The sequence below is a fragment of the Bemisia tabaci genome, chromosome 1 (genome assembly GCF_918797505.1).
Source record: "Bemisia tabaci chromosome 1, PGI_BMITA_v3".
Lineage (NCBI taxonomy): Eukaryota > Metazoa > Arthropoda > Insecta > Hemiptera > Aleyrodidae > Bemisia > Bemisia tabaci.
Genome location: NC_092793.1, coordinates 46,355,795 through 46,378,210, shown reverse-complemented (window position 1 = coordinate 46,378,210; position 22,416 = coordinate 46,355,795). Strand labels below are relative to the sequence as shown.

The window sequence follows — 22,416 nt, the reverse complement described above, 5'->3', positions numbered from 1 at the left end:
GACCATTAAACAGCGACACGTATCGAACGGCATAGCCACCAGAGAAACCCATTGAAGATTCGTTGAAGTATCAAGATCGGAAGAAAGCACTGATCTACGAGATTTCTGCCTTCGCATCAAATACGGCTGACTTCCCTAAAGGTGAATACAAGGCAGGAACAATTGAATTTCGAAAGATAACGGGTTCAAGACTGCCCAGGAGCCGAGAGAAAGGCGACGAAGCAAACTCTCCTAGGGTTGACCGTCAGGTAAACGCTCCTACCCTATATTTTCCACGTCCGCGTTCAAATGCGCACAGTGCGTTACTTACAGGATAATTTGACCACATTCTGCATATCCAATACTTTTCCATGGCGCTTAATTCCGTTTGACAGAACGCGCTATCCGGGATTCTAAACTCCTCAAAAGGAACTCAATTTGCACTTAGTTCCGTTTAACAGAAATACGTCCAATTATGGAATACTTGCAATCGTGGGGTTCGTCATGGGTTTCCGTTCGTTAGTCCATTACTTGGCTCCTTTGTCCATTACAAGCTCCCACACCCAGCAATACTGCCGCGCTAGGGAAAAACGCCGTATGAACCTCCAGGCGTTGCCAAATTTCCTTTGATTAAATACACATTTTCGAGAAAACTTAAGAGTATTTTTCTTCCAGTTTTTCGGATTATTTTGTTTGCAATTTCACCTAAAGTTCCTGAAGATTTCCAGGAAAAATATCCTTAAATCTCCTTAAAAATACATATTTTATCGGAGGAAATTTGGCAACTCTCGAATGTTCATACGGCGTTTTTCCTTAGCACGGCAGAATAGGATCTCTCCATTTTCCATTTTTCTCTTTTGTCTCTAACTTAGTCTATAGATGTCAATAATCGGCCGACTGGTTGCATCCGGCTGCGTTTCCAAACGGTTTCGAGCCCTGGTCACTGCGCGTCGAGTCGCGTTCGTCCCGCCGAAGAAGTTCATTCACCTGATCCTCGCGAAGACCCTACCGGGATTCTCCCGCGCCCCGGGTCCGGGGTCTCCCAGGTAGATCTCCGATTCAGGGATATCGATCGGGTTTGACCCCGTTCCGCCTCCCACTCCTCCGCGCTGCCCGGCTCCTTTCTTCCTCTCGTCGCGAGTTGTAATTCATGCAGACATCCCCGGCTCCAAGGAATATTCACAAGTAGAGTGCGCTCATGAATATTCCGGTCGTCGGTCCGCGGGGTGGAGGCACTTTCAAAACCCATTAACACTTCTGGAAGGGTCTCCGTGCAAGCATTGATTGTTATGGGGCCTGATGATTAACAGTTTGATTCCAAATGGACAACATTAATTCGATGTGTATCGTTTCAATCGTCACACAGCGCTTCCGTAACCCTTATTTTGGTGTGAAAAACCATCGGGGGTGGACTGAGGTCCCTTATTAGTGATGAGAGTAAAGACTCGAGGGATCCATTTCTGATTGGCTGCTGTATTTCAGGCCTTTACAGTGTCACCGACCGGAGTAAAGGCTACATGTCCACCAATTCCATAGGAAATTAGGGGTGCGGCAGGGAACAAACGGAATGAGAGAAGTAACTGAAGACAGGAATTTGGGAATGGATTGCTCAAATATTTGGAAAAACGTTCAATCTGTGTAATCCTTATTCCGGTCTGTGACATACATGAGCCATTGTGTCTTAACTGTCCCTTTAAAGGGAATCTTGGGTGGACTATTTCTGAATATTTTTAATCCGATTTTTTAAGGGATTTTTTTCGTAATTTAGTATAAAAGTCTCTGGAAGTTTCAAGAAAAAATATTCCTAACATTCTTCCAAAAATAAATATTTTCTAAGAGGCAACTCGACGACAGTAGAATGCTCAAACAGCGTTTTTCCGTAGCACGGTAGCATGATAGACGCTATGCGCCATTCAAACAAAATTTTGAATTCGTCGGAGGACGTTTGGACCGAATTTAACAGAAACAAACCAAATTTTATTTTGGAATAACATGTTGAGAGTAAAAAAAAAAATAACAGTTAAGGATCCTCTTCGCCCTCGAAAAGAAAGCTCAGGCCCTCCTCCCACCTTCAGTAGCTTACATTATACTCGATTGGCTCCTAAAATGTTCCATACAATGTTCAGAACTATATTCTTTAAAATAAAAAGAATAGGGCAATTCAACTCCATTGTGAGTGTAAACAACTTTCACAAACCCTTCAATCTCGATGAAAAGGGCGTGTATTTAGCCTAAATTGTGTCCGAATGAACTTTTCTTGCCGCGCACAAGAACTACTGAATGGGAGGCTAATATCTATATCAGCCGTGGACCATCTAAACGGAGCTAATTTGCGGCATGCGAAACTGGAGGGAAAAAATTGACGCCAGAACGGGTGAAATCGACCCGAACGGTTCCTGAGATGATTCGAATCAAAAGTGGGGCCGAGACATTCGCGTGAGAACATGGATCGTGAGGGAATTCGGTACAAGCCGAAAAGTTGAGATGGGCCGAGCCCGTATTATCTTAAAGTCAATTATTAATTGTAATTACATAGGTCAAGAGTGAGCGGTTAAGCTAGGTCGGCGCCTTGCTGCCAATCATTTACTTAAGTTCCCCCGTGTAACGGGATTTGAAAAATTAAGGTTCCTAGTTTTTTTTCATGAATTAGCACCGAAGAATAGTTGGTTTGATTTGTCTATTTTTCTTTTTTTCTTTTATCAGAACGGTATTTTAAAATGAACTCATGACTTAATGTATCATAGAAAAGTAGGCAGTGTAACTTGAGAGTAGTAGTAAAAACCGTCAAGGAATTGAAAAAAGGCTACCTCGACTGAGAAGAAGTACACCTAACGTTCCCGATTTCATAATTATAGATCAAAATTTTGCTTACAATGCGTGAGTGAAATCCTGAATTTCACTAGAGGCTTCTCTTTCATCACGGAGAAAAACATCAAACCTCTTTTATACGAGTTCTTGAACCTGATTTGCGACCTGAAAAGCTGTATCGTACGGATTCTTACCTGAAACAATGAAGATTAAAACAATAAATTAGTGATCAGATATCAATTGCTCAAAATTCTAATAAGAACTCACACACAGGGGAAAAATAATCACTTAAATTGTCAGCCCCTTTTGGTAACGTTGACAATCATTTAACTGTGGGTATTTAAATGAGAGGAAAAGTTCCATAAATTTAGCAACATTTGATGACGCTTAGGAATGTTTAATATCATAAAGACAAAGTAAATACTCAAATATTGCACGTTTTGGCAACAGTGTTCCACCCTCGGCTGGTCCGATAATTTTCATGGATCCACACCAAGGATGCCTAATGAGTAGAATGTATACGAATTATCCGTTCATCGAAAGGCCCGATCAGAGCCACGGCGAGCTGGCAATCGTGCTTCGAGCGAAAGACAATCGGGATTAATGCAGAAAACAACGGGACAACGGGTTGAATAGGGTTGGGCCATCGTTGGCGGGGGAGGCCGGCCGGGAGCTACTAGGAACAGGAGATCCCGTGCATATTTAGGAGATGACAGTTTTGATTCTGATTATCGGCCGATTGTTTCGGTGGCGATTTCCCGTTTGCCAAACCCGGGCTGGCGAACAAAGCCGCCGAGACTCCGATGAACGAGACCGTTCCGATCACCATTCAATTGAGATTCGACGAATTCTGGAATTTCCACAAGAGGCTGACCACAGGCCGTGAGAATCATCATCTCGCCATCGAAACGCAGATGTAAGTGGAGTCCATTATACAGCCGTGCTAAGGAAAAACGCCATATGAGCCTTTAGACAATGCCAGATTTCCTTGACTAAAAACCAGAATTTCTCGACAATTCTTTTAGTATCCTCCTCCACCACTTTTTCAGATAATTTTGTTCACAACTTGAACATACATATCAGAAAATTTCACGGAAAAATGTGCATAACTTTCCTCAAAAGTACATGTTTATCAGAAGAAATTTGGCAACCCTCGAATGTTCATACGGCGTTCTTCAATAGCACGACAGTACAGGCGAATTTCCGCGGGTGGATTCGGTCAAACTTTTCGACTAGATCGGTAGGGCTGCAATCCGCAAGGGAGAAGAAAAATATTCTGCTGAAGTTAAGAGCTGAACTCAGTGGCTTGGTGAATTTTGGCTGATGTTTGCATCCGTTTATTTCTCGACTTACCCCCCGAGATGGGTCGAGATATGTTTTTAATCGTGCTAAAAGATCGTTTCGAGGTGTAAGTGAAAAATATACAGTCTTTCATGCTAAGCATTTTTAAATACTCAGTATGGAACACCGCGTCAAAATTTCAAACCAAACTTTGCATTATTCGCGCTTGTGAAAATCGTTTGAAATGAATTGTTTCTATATCTCTCAGAAATGCTGACAATTAGGGAAGATCTCTTTCGAACCAAACAAAACAACTATCTCTGATATCTTAGTTTCCCTCAATTTCCTGACACTATCGAACCGAGACACGTGCGTAAAAAGCACGGTTGAGTTGTGAAAAGCCAAAAAATAACAACGGAACAATAAAGCCTCTCGAATTCACATGGATCCTTGATACCACTATTCGTGCATTATGGATGTGCTTGAGGTATCGTTAAAATTGAAGGCGAAATGATACACTTGTCTTGACTTCGACTGCGCGCTGCACTTACAGACGACCTTTCCGTTTTAAAACGGAACAACTATCCAAGACGTGCAAACCTATATCTACGCTACAACAGCAAAACTACGCAACTCACTTTGCGACGTTGCAGATTTCCTATCGTATTCTGATTTTCCGGAAGATGACTAACCGTGATCGACACTTTAACTAGTCATTTGGTGTTTTTATGCGGTTTAGAGAGCGGAAATTTTATTCTAACCGGATCTCTCACGTATGGAGGGTTCTATACGAGAATCGAAACACCCCCCCCCCCCCCCCCCCACGCGGCCTCCGCAATATTTGAACGGAGCCTGAGTTGCGCCCGAAGTGGAAAACGAGAGCTGAAGCACGAAGCAGCGGAGACACATCTCATTAGGGAAGTAGTAGTGAAATAAATCGAAGAGAAATCAAAGCGACTGACAATCTGTGCACATCGAAGCGCTTCGGGCTTGAAATCCGCGAGAAGCGAAGAGGGCGGCACAGCGCAGCGCTGTAAAAGACCCAGGATTGCACATCTGGTTCCGAAAAGCATTGCACTTCTATCATATGCACCGCTCATCTCCCGCCAGTCTTTACAACTTCCGCTCGAATTAATTCTCCCTTTTTATTGTCTCGCTTTTCATTCTTTTTCTTCCATTTTTTATTACTCGTTGCGTCTTCGGTCTGTCTCAGACTTTTGAGTGGAATATCGTATGCCCCATTAAAATCCATTCCTCAGAGTCGTGACTGAATCTGAATGGTTTCAGTAAGGATTGGAGTGAGAAGAGGAGGGAGAAAAATTTCAGGATTCAAAATACATCGTTTTATATTTGAAAGGGCGTAACTCCATTTCTATATTCTAGAATTGACACTCGCAGTTCGCTTCCTACTCGAAATTTGTTGAGAATTTTTCACAGAAAATTTCAGAAATTGTTCTACAGTGCATTCAAAATTTAGGATAGTGCATTCAATTTCTTAAAAATAAAAGAATTCTTGAGGATAATTTTGTGACCTAGAAATTGAGTAACGTTTCTTTTGTCTGAAAAGCGATAAATTCATGAGAAAAACGATAGAAGAATATTGGTGTGTCCAATTAAATCCTTAATAAACCTCCTCGACTCGCCTAATTTTTATTTTTGCCATAGTTTCATCCTATGGTTTTTAGTAAAATGAGGGAAGAGTAACGAAAAAATACAAAAAAAGAGAAAAAAGGGGAAAAACCTGCATGAAATAAAATGAAATTACATAAAGCTGGGATAAATATATAGTTTGAACGGTAGGGATATGGTTCGGAAGGGTTGTTAACGCTTTAAAGCGCAGGCCTGCCCGCTCGTTTTCAGCATCCCTTAGTCGACGGGGCTCCGATAAAAATGACGCCGAGCGAATATCATTTATTTGGGAGGGTGTTGCGAGGCGCGAAAGGGACCAATCACACCGCGCCGATTCCCGACATGCGCCCCACGGCAGAAAACCGCCCCTCAACGCCCATAGCAAGCTTATCAACCCTGCTCGACTGGCACCCTTCGAACTTCATCCAAATCCGGGACCAGTTTTGCTCCGCAACTTCGCTAATGATGAGCTCTCGAAAAATGTTATTGCACATGGAATGTGCTCCATATTGTTGTCCTTCTGACGTAAGGGCGTATATCGATTTCCCAATGAGCCTTAGAACACGTTGATCCATATTTCATACAGAGCTCATGTGGAAATTGAGATAAGTCTTTACGTCAGAGGAGTGACGATATTGACTGGAGTTTTCCGGTTCGATGAATAAAGATTTTGGTTTAGTGAACCTAACCCTCGGTTCACCGAGCTGAAATTAGGCTCTGTCAACTGAGGTGGTTGGTGCGCTCAACAGGGCTCCAGCTGGCCGATGATTGAAAGTTTAAAGTAGCCCGATGAGATATCGAATTGTGATATATTGCATGGTTAAGATAGGGCTATATGTCTTGTCGTGTCTGGTCGACATAGTTTCAATAATCGGCCGCTGTCCCAAAAACAGGCCCATTCGACCATCGGTTCGTCTCACTAGTTTTTTGCCTGGGCGCCTTTGGAACATGTAGCCGAATGACTACTACCTTTTTGATTCATTTAAGAAACCACATATCTGCTCTTGAATTCCCTGAGTATACATACGCGTGTTCCAAATTTACCAATACCGTAGGTGCCTTTCCGATAAGCGGTATCCAACGCACCCAACTTGAATATACCAAAAAAAATCTATATTCGCTGAGCCACGCTGCCTAAAATATAGCATCGCTAACACCGCAAACAGGAACCGAAAGGAGTAAACACAGTGTTACTGTAACTAGCGAGCATCACCACTACGAAGGACACTATTTTCTACATTGTTTTTATGCGCGGGATCGACTCCGAAGTCATTCAAAGGAGCCGCCGCCAAAAATACGGGTCCTCTCTTCTCCAATTAGGGGTGCTCCGTCACGTTTAATTCTCCCGATTTACGGAAAGGGTTGAAAGGCCCGGCCGCCGTTATATGAGGGTAAACAAAATCATTTTAATGCAATCATCCCTCGACCTAGATCCACTAAGAGAAATTCTCAGGGCCGAATAAGAGCGGGCCTTTTTCGGGTTTTGGATGAAAGGACGGATAAAATATGACGGTCTTTTAGAGTCGGCGGAGAATTAGTAACGGGACTATTTGCATTTTACATAATATTTAAAATGCGTTTTCGATAAAGCGGAACGATGGAATAAACTCGTCTCCTGTTTGCTCACTACATAGGTTTTCATTTTTACTTTTCTACTTGTTGTAAGGAGAAAAGCAGCTAGTGAAAATGAGAAGATATTAATGTTGATATAAAGTAAGAAGCAACTCCGATTATTTTATAGTTTTTTTTTTTTTCTAAATGCACTCGACGTAACGATGACTAGAGGAGAAAAATGCCTATCTCTGATTCCGACGTCGCACATTGCCGCTCTTGCGCCTTCCCTTTTCCGCAAGCCAACGATCTTTTTTTCATGTGATAGTCAGCAGAATTCCTTGTCTCACTCAGAAATATTCACAAAACATTTCAAGAGATATTTCGGTCGTATTTTTCTCAAAGAGATTATTGAATGTCATCCTAGGTATCAGGATAAAATTCAAAGAGCGACGCCAAGGGTGGCACAATTCGGGTCAGCGGGGATTTTTCTGAAACCGGGCCCAAACGATACCTCATGATACCTTAAAACTCTGGTAAAAATAGCTTGAGTATACGCACGGTTTTTGAGGACCGATAAGAACATTGTTAGCCATGAAAATTGCCGGAAGACTGACAATTTTACATCCATTTTTGAACATTTGACAAAGAATCCTTATTTGTCCACAATTTCTCCCCATTTTGGACCACTATGCGATCGAAATTTTTGAAAATGAACACAGTTATTATATGCACGGGGGCCAAATAAGAACATTAATAGCCAAATTCCATCGAATGTGTAACTTTTTCGTATTCATTTCCCCCGTCTTTTTGTTGTAAAAATGCTGTCCAGAATGATAGCTATTTGGCAACTTTGCCCCCCCCCCCTCCATTTCTCAAAAATCGTGCGTATACTCAAGCTAAAATTTTTACCAGAGTTTTAAGGTACCATAAGGTATCGTTTGGGCCCAGTTTCAGAAAAATCCCCGCTGACCCAAATTGTACCGAAAACGGTTGTTTTTGGCGTCGCTCTTTCGCCCGTGGGCTGATATAATTAGACGCCTGCATTCCGAAATTGGATTCAGATTTGGTATGATACGAGGAATTATGCTTGGTTAGGAGAAGGTGGGGGGTGCTTTGTGAGGTGTGCAAGAAATTAGGGGAGTATTATATTTTTCGAGATGTCAATCAAGACGGCCCCGGGACGGATGCGTCTGCCCGCATCCACGGGCGTCGCGACGCTTCGAGCACTCTCGCCGCGCCGCCGCGACGCCGACGCTGCATAAAACTCCCAACCGCCGCGCCACGCGCGTCCGGCTGCATAAAACTCCCATTGCACCGTGTCGACTTCTAGCCCGCGAAACTCTGTCCCGGTTGTCAGATTGAGTCCCACCCTTACGACTCTTTCCTATGATCCTGAGACTAGTCCAGAAAATTAGAAATACTACACTGGAAAAAAAATACATTGGATCTAGAGTCCAGACTCTTGAAAACATTGACAAGAAAAAGGACTCTTGATTCAATCAGATTTAAGCTTAAATCAAAAGGAAATCCGCTCAAATTAAGAGGCCTGGTTCTTGATTTAAGCTTAAATCTGATTGAATCAAGAGCATTTTTTCTTGTCGATGTTTTTAAGAGTCTGGACTCAAGATCCAATGTGTTTTTTTTTTTTTTCCCAGTGTATACATAGAGAAACATACAAGGTTATTCAAAAGTCACGCACCACTGGCCATGAGGGGGGGGGGGGGCATTGGGCATTTGACATTTTTGAGGTGCCCCCCGCCCTCCGAGGGGATCAAAACTGGAAAGTCATTTCATCTGAATACATATTTCAAAATTCACGCAGAGCCGAAATTTTTTTAAACAGTATGAAATCCTCCTTCAGCATTGTAGGAGCAACGATTCCCTCTCCCCCGTGCATACGTCAATAAGACGCGTCACTAGTGTCTCGATGACGTAAAAAATTCAATATACGGGTCACTTAAGATCTAATCCTATATCAAGCTTTGGTCTAGAATAATAATAAACTAAGAGAAGATTAAGGAAAACAGGTATACAACTGTCACTCAATCACTCAGTGCCTTATTGCCTTTTTCATGTTCGAGCATGTTTAGATTGATTTTTTAATCATTCATTTTCTCTCATCTTCGGCGACAATCACAGGAATCTCAAAAGTTTACATACTTCATTCGTGTCTTGCTCACCAAAATTCACATTCAGGAAATTCTATCCCCCCCCCCCCCCCCGTAGGTTACGTTTTTACCCGAGTTCATTTTGGCAACCGCGAGAACTTCTCAGCGTGCTCTGAATCCGGCTTTTACGGTTCAGTTGCTTTAATTACTGCACACATTACGCATTTACGCTTAAACTTAACTCAGACGACCGATGCTTTGGCCAGGACGCCCCTGTCTCGTCAATGGCCCATCATACTCAAAGATTCGAGCGAAGAAGGAGTTGACTCCGCTTCCATGATATCAAAGTTGTGACATTTCCACGAAACTATTAAAAGAGAGAAGTTGACAGAGTAAATAGAGGAAACGAGCGGTTGCTTTAAATATTCCTCGTTCTGATGTTTCAGATCATTCTGCAACGATTTTAGTACATACACTTGCGTTTATAGCGACTTCCTTCGTTTTTGCACGACTCACGTTTGTTTGCGCAAAATGCAGCCAACAATTTCCATCTAAAGAAGGTCAAATAGAGAATTTGCAAGTGTCTAAAATTTGATGAATTTCGTGTTTAAAAGGAAACTACTGAGTGAACTGATCACGAGGATACCCTTCGTTCATGAATTGAACAATTATTGGAGAAGACATGACAAAAGGATCTGAAATACGTGTTTAAATGGGAAATGCCGCCAGATGACGTCACTAGGAGGTGCATTTTCTTACTTTTAAAAATATTTTTATACCATTCGAAATATCAGGAAAAAAGTATAAAAAAATCAGTGAAATATGTGAGCAGTATATAAAAAATTTGTGGAATCAGTTGTTTGAGCACTTCCAGATGAAGCAAAAAAAAATTGCATGCAAATTCTCCATTGGGTTTATAGTCTTTAAAACATATTTTTGGCTCATATGGTATCAATCCTTCTTGATGATGGCATCATTGTCCGGTGCACGTAAAATTTTGCTGATTTTTGCATTCAATCAGCAAATTCGTCAGTTTCCTGGTAAACATATCAATTGTGAGAGATTGTTTCGCAAAGTTGAAACACAGTTGCGTTTTTCCTTGAGGAGCAGACGGGAACCTAAGAAATTGCACGTGAATTGGTATGAAATCCTCAAAATACGAGGCTTTTCCATAAATCTCATTGCGTGCACTCAGCACAAGCTTGATCCATTCGAACCTGGATGGATGCCACGGTTGACTGACGTGCGACAATTCTCTTTGCTAATTATTTATCAACGCCCAGCATCATTAGGTTCTGCTCTTTCTCCGTCCAATTTTCAAATATCCAAAATAGTATGGTAGCAGTGAAGATCCGAATGTAATTTGTCGCGGACGCGAGAGTCTTTTGTCTTTACATCGATTTATTTTTAACATCTCAACATGTGAATCTCGTTAGCGAGAAAATTACACGAGGGACAATGGCTCACAAAATCCAAGTTTTTCAATACAAAGAGAGCGCTGGTCACACAACGAGGATTTGTATTTACAATAAAATTTCTTTTGGCATAAAATAACGCACCGTATAGCTACATAAGTAACTCCATGCGACGTTTCAAAATCTATGGTTATATTGTGAGTATTGTTTAAAAGAAGACTAACTTAAACGACTTTTCTTTTCCTCTTCTTTCTTCCTCTCATTCTTCCTTTTTTCCATCCTTTTCTTTTTCTGCAAAGCTATTGCGCGGTTTCAGCAACATTGCAAAACATTAAATGCCCTCCTGATATTGTTTAAAAGTAATCTTAATTTTAGTATTTTCGCACTTGACTGTCTCTATTGAGGACTCGCCCTAGTACGGTTTTGTAAAAGATACATGCATACTGAATAATGCATGTTGGGAACATGCCGATGTTAAAGCTTACGTGATTTGTTTGTTAGCAACGACACACACTAGATCGAGTCAAATAGAGAAGTTGGACTTGAAATATTTGTCTAAAACTGCAAATCTTGATGTTCATTCCGTCTCATTTTGAAGTTTAAGGGGTGCTTCGAGAAGAAAATTTTACGAGGAAACCAATTGAACCACTTTCAGAACCTCAAAAATTCGTATTAACGGAGTTATAAGCGATTAAAGTTTCCAAATTTTGTCCGACCTTTCCCATTAACTCAATCCACTGTGCGACGAGACACGATTCAATATTCAACCTGGCAAGAGTATCAGGTGAAACGAGAGGCGATCCATTCGACGGAAATTTTTTGGGTATTGATTTTTGACAGTTAAGACGAGCAAAGACAGTTGGCTGGCCGTGTCATATGATAAAATTGAAAAATCTTCGTTGGCTTATTTATTTTCGGGCGATCAATTCAGAGCCCCGGATCAGAGCTGCAACTGAGGAGCCAAATCAATCAGCATCGAAGATGGAATCTGTTAATGTCCCGTCGACTCCCTCCGGTTTGCCCATTCGATATCAATTTGGCACTGGCTCTTGTTTGTTGCCGTGAGGCAATGGTTCAAACACTGCTTTGTTTTTACGGAGATCTCGATGTATCCGATCCATCGATTTCTGTATATTCGCGATTTATTCGACAAAGAGAGCCACCCGGTCCTAAAAGAAAGTTTAATATGGGCAATCAAATATTTATTGATTTCATATTACGGCTATGGTAGCAGAGTGTGCTTTTTCTCGTCCTACGGCGCGTGAAGTCTCCCTTCGTATCGGGCGAATTAGTCGGGATGAAAGTGATCAATATTTTGGCATTCAGGTGGGGAAAGTATTACGTGACGTAGCAAATTGAAAATCTCATTTTTATTAAACTTGGTCGAGGTGTACATTAATATTCTCTTTTTGTGCCGCAATTTTCTCAAGTTGGAGAGTCAATTTATCATCAATGCGTGAGTATTTTTGGAGCAAAAATTGTACAAAATCAGTTTTCGCAACATACAGTTAACTCAGTTTTTCTCCCCTCAAATCGGTCCATATCAGCGAATGTATACGCACTATAATTGTCACAATACTGCCGTGTGAACCTCCAGACGTTCCCAACTTTCCTTTGACAAATCACGAACTTTCGGGAAAGTGTATAAATATTTCTCTACTTATATTTTGCAGAGAATGTTTTTCATAATTTGATCTGAAGTGTGCGAAAATTTCAAGGAAAAACATGCCAAGTTTCTTTAAAAATAAGTACTTTTTGAGAGGCAATTTGGCAACATTTGAATGTTCATGCGGCGTTTTTCCTTGGCGTGGCCGAATAACTCACGAATGAAGAAGTTGAGAGCTCTTGAGTGCTATTGGTGTTGAGAAGATGCCAAATTTGCTCAAAACGGACCTATAAATCCATGCTAAGGAAAAAGGTCGTGTTGCCATATTTTCTCCTCTCCAATAAAATGTAAATTTAAAGAAAATCATGAATGTTTTCCCGGGATATTTTTAGATGATCGAGATCGAATTGCAAATGCTATACTTAGAAAAACTGGTGGGAAATTATTCAGCAATTTTCCGAGCAAATTCGTATTTTATGAACGAAAACGCTGCACTTTCCGCAGGCTCATACATCCGTTCCTCCTTTGAGGCGCGGTATAAACGGCTGCCCAGGAAGATGAAACGGTAAACGTCGCGAAGTCAAGACGAAGAGAGCTGCAGGATCTATAGAGGACTGGAGAGAGACGGAAAACCTCAATCCTTTTCACGGAAACGGAGAAAACAATGCAATGGTATCCCGTCTCGGCTGGGAGGCCCGAGGAAGTGCCTCTTTCCTCAAACGTGATCAAACACAATCCTCAGATTTTATGAGCATTGTCTGCAGAGTCGAACTCCCGGCTAAAGACATGAATATTTTGAGACGATCCAACCACCTCCAAATCAACCCTTTTACGTTGCTCGGGGTAGGGAAGCTGATAGGGGCCACTGATACCGAACCGTCTCAGGTAGAGATTCTTAATATCAGAAAACTCCTTAAATTGGACATTGATTAAAAATCCTTGAGAATGAAACATCGTCGGGGAATAGACCGAAAGTCTCAATTGAACCGAAAATGTATGTAACAATAAAAATATAACCTTGATTTACTTTCTTTATTTCAGACATTTTTATGAGGAAAAACCTCCTCAAAGCGTGTTTTCTTATTTAAATCCTGTAAAAATATTTTGTTTCTTCGAAGTATTTAATTTAAAAGTGTTCGGACCATTTATTTTTTCTTTTCATTATTGTCCTGTATCATTTCTTTGCAAAAAAAAAAAAAGAGTAATTGAAGGTTATCAATGATTCTCCTAATTTTTTCTCTGGGCGATTTTTGCGAAATCCATGAGTGTATAGCGATGATGCGGTGGGAAATGAAAGGTGAATTAAACCTCGCATTTTAGCACGTATGCGGCACAGCTCGTCATAATTAATTGACGATTTCAGCCAATTAGTCTGATGCACCGGCCATTCTTCCACTACTATAGCGTTACCGACGCCACTAACGATACTTCTACACTCCCCGCTTCCACCCCCGCGCTGGAGTACCCCCGTAATTACATTTTTTATTCGCGTATACAAGTTCTGGCGAGTCGCGCCCAATGAAATCAGTGAGCCTTGGCCTGTTGCCGCGCCCATTAGAAAAATCCTCGCAGAAAAAATAGAAGGAAAAATAATAAGGGATCTGCAGGAAGTGACCCTTTACTTCTACTCGAACGATAAACATTTAAAACCTTGCAAGCGTTATTGCTAATTTTAAAAAGTTTGCGTTTTAGGTTATTTGGGTTAATTTCATTTCGACCAACCAAAAATTATTTTATGAATCGATTTTATTTTTGGATTCTACCAGAACATTCGGTTAAAAAAACCAAAACCTTAAGTTACTCCAAGATGGCTTAAGATTAAGAAGGTATCCTGCTGAGTGCTGACCTAATGACTCCCCTGGTGATTACGGTTCTAAAGTTTCCCTATCAAGAGATTTTAACCGATAGAATTAGTTAGATCAGCTGAAAGACATTGACCGAAAATATATTTTACTATTCTCAAATTTTCATATTACCACATCATGTTGATTATTTCGTCTTAACTGTGTATATTATTACGCAACACTAAATGTTCATAAATCGGTAACTTGCCGAACTAAGCGCCTGAACTCGGGTGGCGGGCAACCCGCAAGGCACGGTCGCTAATTACGCTAATTCGACGACAAATCGCGCAATCCATTCGTATCAGATTTTATGTCTCGATTCCATAAAACTCTTAAATGCGTTAATGGGTTGAAAATAAAAACTTTATGATAGCGTGTAAGGCCGCGGCGAAACACGGCGAGCGCGAGGGGTATTTTAATGAACTACGAATTAAAAGCACATTAAGCCGCTTGTCCCGTACTCCCGTGTGAGAGGGTGTTTTCTTCGGTCTCATTGTTTACGAGAAAAGTTCATCGAGCGCCATGCGTAAGTAGCACCACGATATAAATACGCATTTGCCGCACGGGCAAACGCCCGTAGCGTCCTGCGATTGTAATCTTACGTTATACGTAACGTAACGCGACCCCACAGTCTAGACCCCCTCGTTTTCCGTTACACACCCGTAACGTAGGTTCGGAGTCCCCTTGAGCGTCAACTACTATATGAATGGCCCCTAAAAGGCCTAACAAAAATACTTGGTAGATGGTGCACTTAATCAAAATTCGCCGAAGTGCATTTCTCCGTAAACCTCAACTCATCCCATTTTTAATAGTTTTAATAAAGGACTAGGCAGCGTAACGTCTTGATACTTTCTCAGAACTTTCCTTAGATTATGAAGAATTTACTCATAAAATTTCAGGTCGAACTTTGCGTATGGTTTTCTGGTGAAAAAACTAAAACTAGAAAATGTGAAGAAATTAGGCAATGTCTTCTGTAGTCAGGCTGATTTTTGCTAATTTCGGTCATTTGTAGTGGGAACCAGAGGCAAACCCAACCACGTCGTCTGTTCTTCTTCTTCTTTTTTCGTTTTTTTGTTTTTTAAAAAAAAAACAAGTTACATATTTCCTGGAAATTTTGTGAGTACACTTTCTTTAATCTTTTAAAAATCCAACACACTATCGCCGACACTATCGTCGTTTTGCACTGTTTTCTCGGGGGAAAACGACCCACGAGAGGAGAGCAGGTAGCGTGAAATATACAGTTACGCTAATTCTTATTAAAGTTGTCCAATTAAATGAGAGTTATCGAGTGAGTGACGAGCTCACTAGCTGACAAAAGTATGATCTGCTGACAGCGTCAAAAAAGACCCGAACCGGTCAGCTAAGTATTTCCAATGCATCTGCTTAAGCTTCTTTTAATGAAACTCATCGAAATGTTGCTAATTTGTGTATTTTTATTTTGGCTTTAATTTTCCAGAATAATAGTGCAGACCCAGCACTATTCCACCATCTTCTTATCTAGAGATATCACTGCTATACACTCTCTCTCGTATCAGTGCGCACTGTGAACCCAGCCCTATACTACCCTCTTGTCTACAGCTCTCTATTACGCTTTCTCTCGTCTAAAACTTCCTTCGACATCTAAAAGTTCCCATCATTCAAATATCATGAGTTTGAGAGGGAATAAAAGTAAAGTATGTATAAGTTCTTTAAACCGTCGGATACTCAATTTCACCACTATACTTGCAAATCACCGTTTGCATGTTCAAGTAATAATATAAAAATGAAGTAAGTTTAAGAGGATGTATGAGAAGTGGAGTAAGCAAGAAAAACTAGGTATGGAGAAAACGGTCAAAAAACGCATGATGTAAGAAAAAAAATATCTCGCAAGATTTTTCAACTCTGCCGGTAGCCATCTTCGCTAATTGGTCTTTTCAATGCTTTCCTGATTCTTATCCTATGCAGCGCGCTTTCAACTCAGCGTCGGCGTTGCTCGTGCGGATCTTGATGTTGGTCGATGGTGAGAACACGCAAGTCTAATGGAGAATCTGGAAGTCGCTGAAATTTGATGAATCTCATTTAAAAAACTGCAGAGCGAACGAAGCATGAGAGTATCCTGGTTTCAAGAGTGAATAACTATTTGAGGAATTTAGACAGAACTTCCTGAGTTTTCAATGAAAATGTTTTTAAACGATGAATGCCAATATTTTTTTTTTTACGTCACGAGGCAGTTTTCTCTTTAAACCAATTTTCCTCTAATTTCCCAAAGCGAAGAAATTTGTAAATGCGCCATGAACTCGGTTCATCAAGAACTTCAATTTAAAAGATCACAATTATTATCGCGTGCAAACTTACTATCAAGGGCTTGGCACGGGAGAAAATACTCAATTCCTCCCCACCCCCCCCCCCCCCAAAAAAAAAGAAACAAAAGAAGAAATAACTGCATCAAATTCCGAAACGTTGATAATCTAATCGATTTAGGGGCGATCCAATCAAGGGAACTTTTAACAATTCAGATGCAATTTATTTAATACTGTTTCATTCCGGGCAGTTTTCTTAGTTTTTTGCAGATTTTCCCCTCCAAGTTATATACCCTTTCGCTGCCATTTTTGCCCAGATGAACGCTTAAGACGTTACCGGAACGATCGTCAGCCACGTCACTGAACCTTGGTGACCAATAATTTGATTAGTGCGTGAACGAGATCAGACGGAATCACCCCATCTCCCCCCGGCGAGGGGAGGGGGCAAGGGTGAGGGGTTACGGATCAGCCGAGTTCAATAAAGAAAGCGTTGAAAGAAAGCGGGCAAACATCGCGAAACACCCTCAAGTCGAGGCATGGTTGTCGGAAGCGATGGAAACTCACATTTCCCCTAGGTGCGGGTCGATCTCAGAGTCGATCTCGATCGATTAATAGCACTGCACAGATAGGGGTGTATCGATTAAGGCAATGCGATAACGATTGCATCATCTACGCGCTGCGGTTGACGAATTTTAACCCCCGCTGCGGCAAACTATCGCGATAGGAAGAGAATCCGAACAAATGCGCCCCGTAGCACCGCGTCTTGAATCGGGGCTCCTTCAATCGAGATCTCGAGAATGTGAATATGCCGGGGGAAACTATCGAACTGAATCGATACATCGATCGATGTTCGTACCGGCGGCATGTTAATTCCTTGGAGAGCCATAAATCGCGCCCGGCCTGCCGCCGATGTTGTGGGCAACGCACGGTGGGGAAAAGTGGAAGTTTTCTGGTCTGCATTAACAGAAAATTTATGTAAATCTCGAATAATCATTCACGGGATGGTTACAAAATTTCTGAGAGAGCACCCTGATCCTTAGCCCACAGACACCCTTCTAACCAACAGAACAGCACAAGAGAGAATTTGGGCAAGAATTTAGGGAGAATTGGTGGAGACGATAAAAAATGAAAATGTTGTACAAAAACGTCGGAAAACCTTAAAAATTTCTCTTGATTGCCCCTGCTGTTAGTTTTATGTCCTGAGGATTCTCAATAAACAACACTAAGTTCAGAAACACGTTTTGATGTTAGCGGACATTTTTAATAGGTAACCAGGATATTAATGAAAAATCCCAATTTTTTTCGGCATGGATATCATACATTTCCTCCGCTGCATTATCTTAATCTGCCACAGTCAAATCCAATTGAAATGTTCTTTTTTTCTTTTAGGAAACGCAACACACCGAAGAATTTGTGTGCCAGCCGCTAAATCATTTCATCAAAATTGTCATTCAATGGGCAGCAATTTGTGCGCAGGATCCAATATCAATATCACCGCAACGCTGCTGATATCGTACACTTTTTTTTTTATTCGTCATAGACTTAAACATGTTTTAAAATTTTTTGTGTACCAAACAAATGAAAAATATTAATAAATTAAAAAGTGTTCGCTGAATTTCATTGGTTTTAATCTACTTTCAGCTTTTTATTATTTAAAAATAAGTGCGTTGCAACTCAATCTTATCTACATTGCAATAAGTTTATCCCCTTTTTTTCACATTCAGACCGCAGTTAAGCGGATTTAACGGGAGTCCGTCTAAGTCGATCCGATGTTGCGTAATTTTATCTCATATTTGGTTCTAAATAGGACACAAGTATCGATGAAATTTGGTAAGATGATTCATCATAATCTTAGGTAAATTCATAAAGAGTTTGAAGGCGATGAATAAATAGTTCTCTCTGTACAAATAAGGCACGAGGGAAATTTATGCAACGAGAAATACAATTAGGCTATTCTAGTGAGATTCTTCAAATTATAATCATCACATTTAGAAGAAGTTATCGCAAACATTTTTATAATTAATAAAATGGTGTCTCCCTACTAAGACTTAACGCCTTAGGAAGAATTATAATCGTATGATGGATCAGAAGTTTCTTAATTCACCCGAGCTTGATGAAAAGAAATACGACATCGATTGTAAAAAATATTCATTCGCCGCCAAAACCTCTTTTCCTATCCAATGATATCACGGTGTGACCCGGAGTGTTATGGTCTCTCACACACTCGAGCATAGTATTTTTATTCTCACACACACTCGCGAGCGTTACGAGAGATTTATTCCCTCCCGCCTAGGTTGAAAGATCTTAATAGTCAATTAATTAACCCCTAATTTCATTTAGGTTTGAATTATTTGATACGCACCGCTCAGGAACGGAAAGCGAAGGGGTGGGGGAGGTTAGGCGCAATTTAGCTGCCTGGCTATGGGCCAAAATTCGCCTGATGTCTCATAGTACGAGGCAGAAGGATCTCTACTGAATGGCGCAAACCGATTGTCCCGGGTTACTGCGCAAACCATTCTCACTTATATAATTTCAGTCCGAAAATTGCCCAAATCGACACAAGACTCAATTTAAAAAAAAAAAAAAAAAAAAAAAAAAAAAAAAAACAAACAAAAAAAACAAAAACCTGAATCAGAATCTAAGGAAGTCATTCATTAGAATATGTCGTAAATAGGGGGCGTAGCTCCTCGGTCCAACTCCCGGGAGCGTTTCGCGCCTCAAGCGTTATGCGTTACTCCACGATTTTATGATATAGAGTAAGATAGTGCAAGATTTGACATTTTTATAATTTAGACGTAGTCAGCTTAACAGTCACCTATTTTCCAAAGTTTTTCATGATATGAAAAATGTTTGATTAATTCGCCCTAACATTAGGTATGTGCTTGAAACTCTGGATACCACTTTCAGTCTGAAAGATCCAACAGAGAAAGTTCATCAGACCAAATGTTGTCTTACTCAAAAAAAGCGTAGAGCTTTTTCGATATTAGCATGGCAAGTCATCATTTGAGCAAACCGTAATGAAGGACCTTCTAAGTATTTAATGGAGAAGAGTTCTCTGTAGTTCCCATGACTCTGCTCTCAAATAGCATAAATGTGCTAGCTAACATAAACTTAATTTATTTGGAAAACCAACTTCCCCTCGTAAATTCTATGAAGCTCCTGCGAATAATGTTTCATTTGAATATGTAATAGACTGACATTCTCTACACCTGGATCGCGTTTACGTTATGTTGACCATTATGGCCATTATGGACCATTACCATTATGTGTATTAGCTTGGCCATTATGTTACCATCATGTATAAACACCACTAATTTCTCATTACAATAAAACCTTGAAATAGGAAATTCAGTGTCGATAAAACTTAACATTAGTCAATCAAGACTACAAAATCAACTAATCAAACTATGGAACTTTACATCTAGATGTACAGAGAGCACCATTGCTAAGTAATTACCTCAGAAAAATTACTGATTCAAAAGAGAAAGGTGTTCATAATAGATTAAGATTTCATCTTAAAATACATTCTAAAACAAGCGAGGGTTATAACTTCAAAAGATCCGGTCTTTTGTCATCGGAAAATTAGGTTATTCTGGGCCGAGATCCCTGTACTTGAATTCATCAACCTATTTTTCCGGAGTTTTCTCTTCCTTTTATGGTTAATGAGATGTTCCTTGTTCGCAATTGGCAGCCTACAGCCTCTCTCTTGCTGCTTAACGCAGAACAGGTCTCGTTGACTTTTTCTACATTAAGATAGACGCTATGGCGTTATGCGGCAAAATTCCATTCGTGCCCAGCGCATAGTAGCTCTTGTTCAAAATCCAAGTATCCACCACTTTTCATTGATCTTGCATGGCCTGTAAATAATTTCCCTCCCCGTTTACATCAGCAAAAAATTGAAGGGGTATTCATACACGAGTGCTTCTTTCAACATAAATTAATATCAGGCGCAATTAATATCACTTATTGCTGTATGTGCCTTATTAAAGCTTACCTTCATTCTCAAAATTTCATTATCAGGCAGGGCGACTTTCTAAATTTCGTGCAGGGTTATTGAGTCATTTGTACGATTGGATGAGGGCTTTACTCGAGGAGGGTTATTTCCTTATTAGGGTTGGCTCCAAAGTTGTGAGAAGCCGCCTCGCCTCTTTTGATTAATAATATTTTCTTGCTCGATTCCACATTGGATCGCTAAGAAAACACCCTATCTCAAAATTTGGCAGGGCCAATTATTCCGTGGCTTTTCCCCCTCTTTTCTAAAAATCGATTTAATCTCCTTTCAGCTCTTAACGTTGATCTGCTGATCACTTCAACCTCATCCGGTTTTTAAGTCTTCGCACCCTAAACTATATTTTATACCGAAATTTCTATACAAAACTTGAAAATAATATCTCTCAATTTTATTAATTGTTATTTAAAACCTTAGATATGTCTACCACGCTAGGAAGTATTCATTCATGCTAAAATTAACTGAATGCAACTACATTTATTGAAAGGGCAGTATGTAAATCGCAATATTCTGTGCTTCACAACTTCCTATAATTTAAGAAATTAATTTTCAAGTGGTTCCTTTGAGCATAAAATCGTCTGATATACCGCCGTCCTGCTAGATTTTGGCACAAATGAATGGTACTTGATTCAGCTGTAACTATCGATGTGGTAAACATATAATATAAAATTTGCTTACGTGTTTGAATAGGAAAGTTACATCTACTATGCTCGGGGTTAACGCCTAAAGCATCCATTGTAAAATTTAATGTTAACGCCAATGATGACCGCAACGAAAATTGAGAGATCTGGGTGCGAGAAGTACACCTCTCAGTTTTACTATTTCATAATTGGACTTCGTTATGCAATTAGGAACTACAATTTCAAGCTCATCCGTAAAAAGTCAAAGGTGCATAGGAAAAATATTGCTGCATGTGTTGTTTCTGGACCGAGCCTAAGGTTGTAGTTCCTAACTGCAAAACGTAGTCCAATTTCCCTTGTTTAGTTTTTCCCTGACAGGAAAAAATGCATGTACAAAGATGATTCAACTACATTTTCTTCAAGAGGTAGCAATTTTTTAGTACATAAATCAAGTTCAATCATCCAATTGTTTCCTCATTAAAAAGGGGAATGGTTGGTGAAAACTTTAAAACACTGCAACAGGGAGCCACGTGATTTTCCTACACTCATGTGCTCGGTTTCCGTCACAAATGGACTGCATGCTCTGAATGTTTCATGCAACCCAAACTGAGAAAAGTAAAAGGTCGAACGGAACTTACCATGCTGCCCTCGAGATCGCTTTCCCGATGATCCATATCCTCCATCTGGTAGACAGGGACGGGCTCTCTATTTTTGACCCGAATTTTGACGCCGTTCTCAGGAGACGAGCACAAAAACAAAACAAAACACCCACCCGAAGGCACCAATCAGTCGATCAAGCCTTTCACAGTCGCATGGATCGGAATCACCAGCGGCGAATCGGAAAAACAAAACGGAAAATCCAGCGGTATCACATAGGAACGACTGACAACACGAAACGGGAAGCACAACAACACAGACGGAAACGAAACGCACGCACAGGACACAAATCGACCGTTAGAACCAAAACAAAGCACGTTTCCACGTTTTTCCAGGCTGGGGGATTGCGCACGCGTCGAGCACCGTATCAAAGAGATAGTAAATGAAAGGCAGACTCGTGATCCCCACTCGAGAGGTTAACCGCGCGGTGTCTGGGTACCTGCCCGCCGCCCGCCGCCGGCCAATCACAGCGCGCCGTTCTCGGAGGCGGGACCGATCTACCCCTACTTTTTAATATCAGAATCGCGTCGCCTCGAACCCCTCGCCGCGCGCTGCGCCCGAATAGAGGAGTTTATCCATTTGCATCCCAATTGAATAATTACAGTCGCCTTTTTTAATTTACTCGCT

At 40.8% G+C, this 22,416-nt stretch overlaps 1 protein-coding gene across 3 annotated transcripts in view; it reads right to left on the bottom strand.

Moving 5' to 3' along the window:
* LOC109038905 (uncharacterized) overlaps window positions 1-22,185 on the bottom strand; it is a 175,004-nt gene extending 152,819 nt beyond the window's left edge. For 2 of the 3 annotated variants that reach the window (XM_019054170.2, XM_072301839.1), the window contains exon 1: window positions 21,771-22,185. In XM_019054170.2, coding sequence (XP_018909715.1) covers window positions 21,771-21,815 — 45 coding nt within the window. In that variant the 5' untranslated portion in view covers window positions 21,816-22,185. The remainder of the gene's footprint in view (window positions 1-21,770) is intronic. The other variant, XM_019054171.2, reaches the window with a different exon arrangement.
* Between the last annotated feature and the right edge of the window lie 231 nt (window positions 22,186-22,416).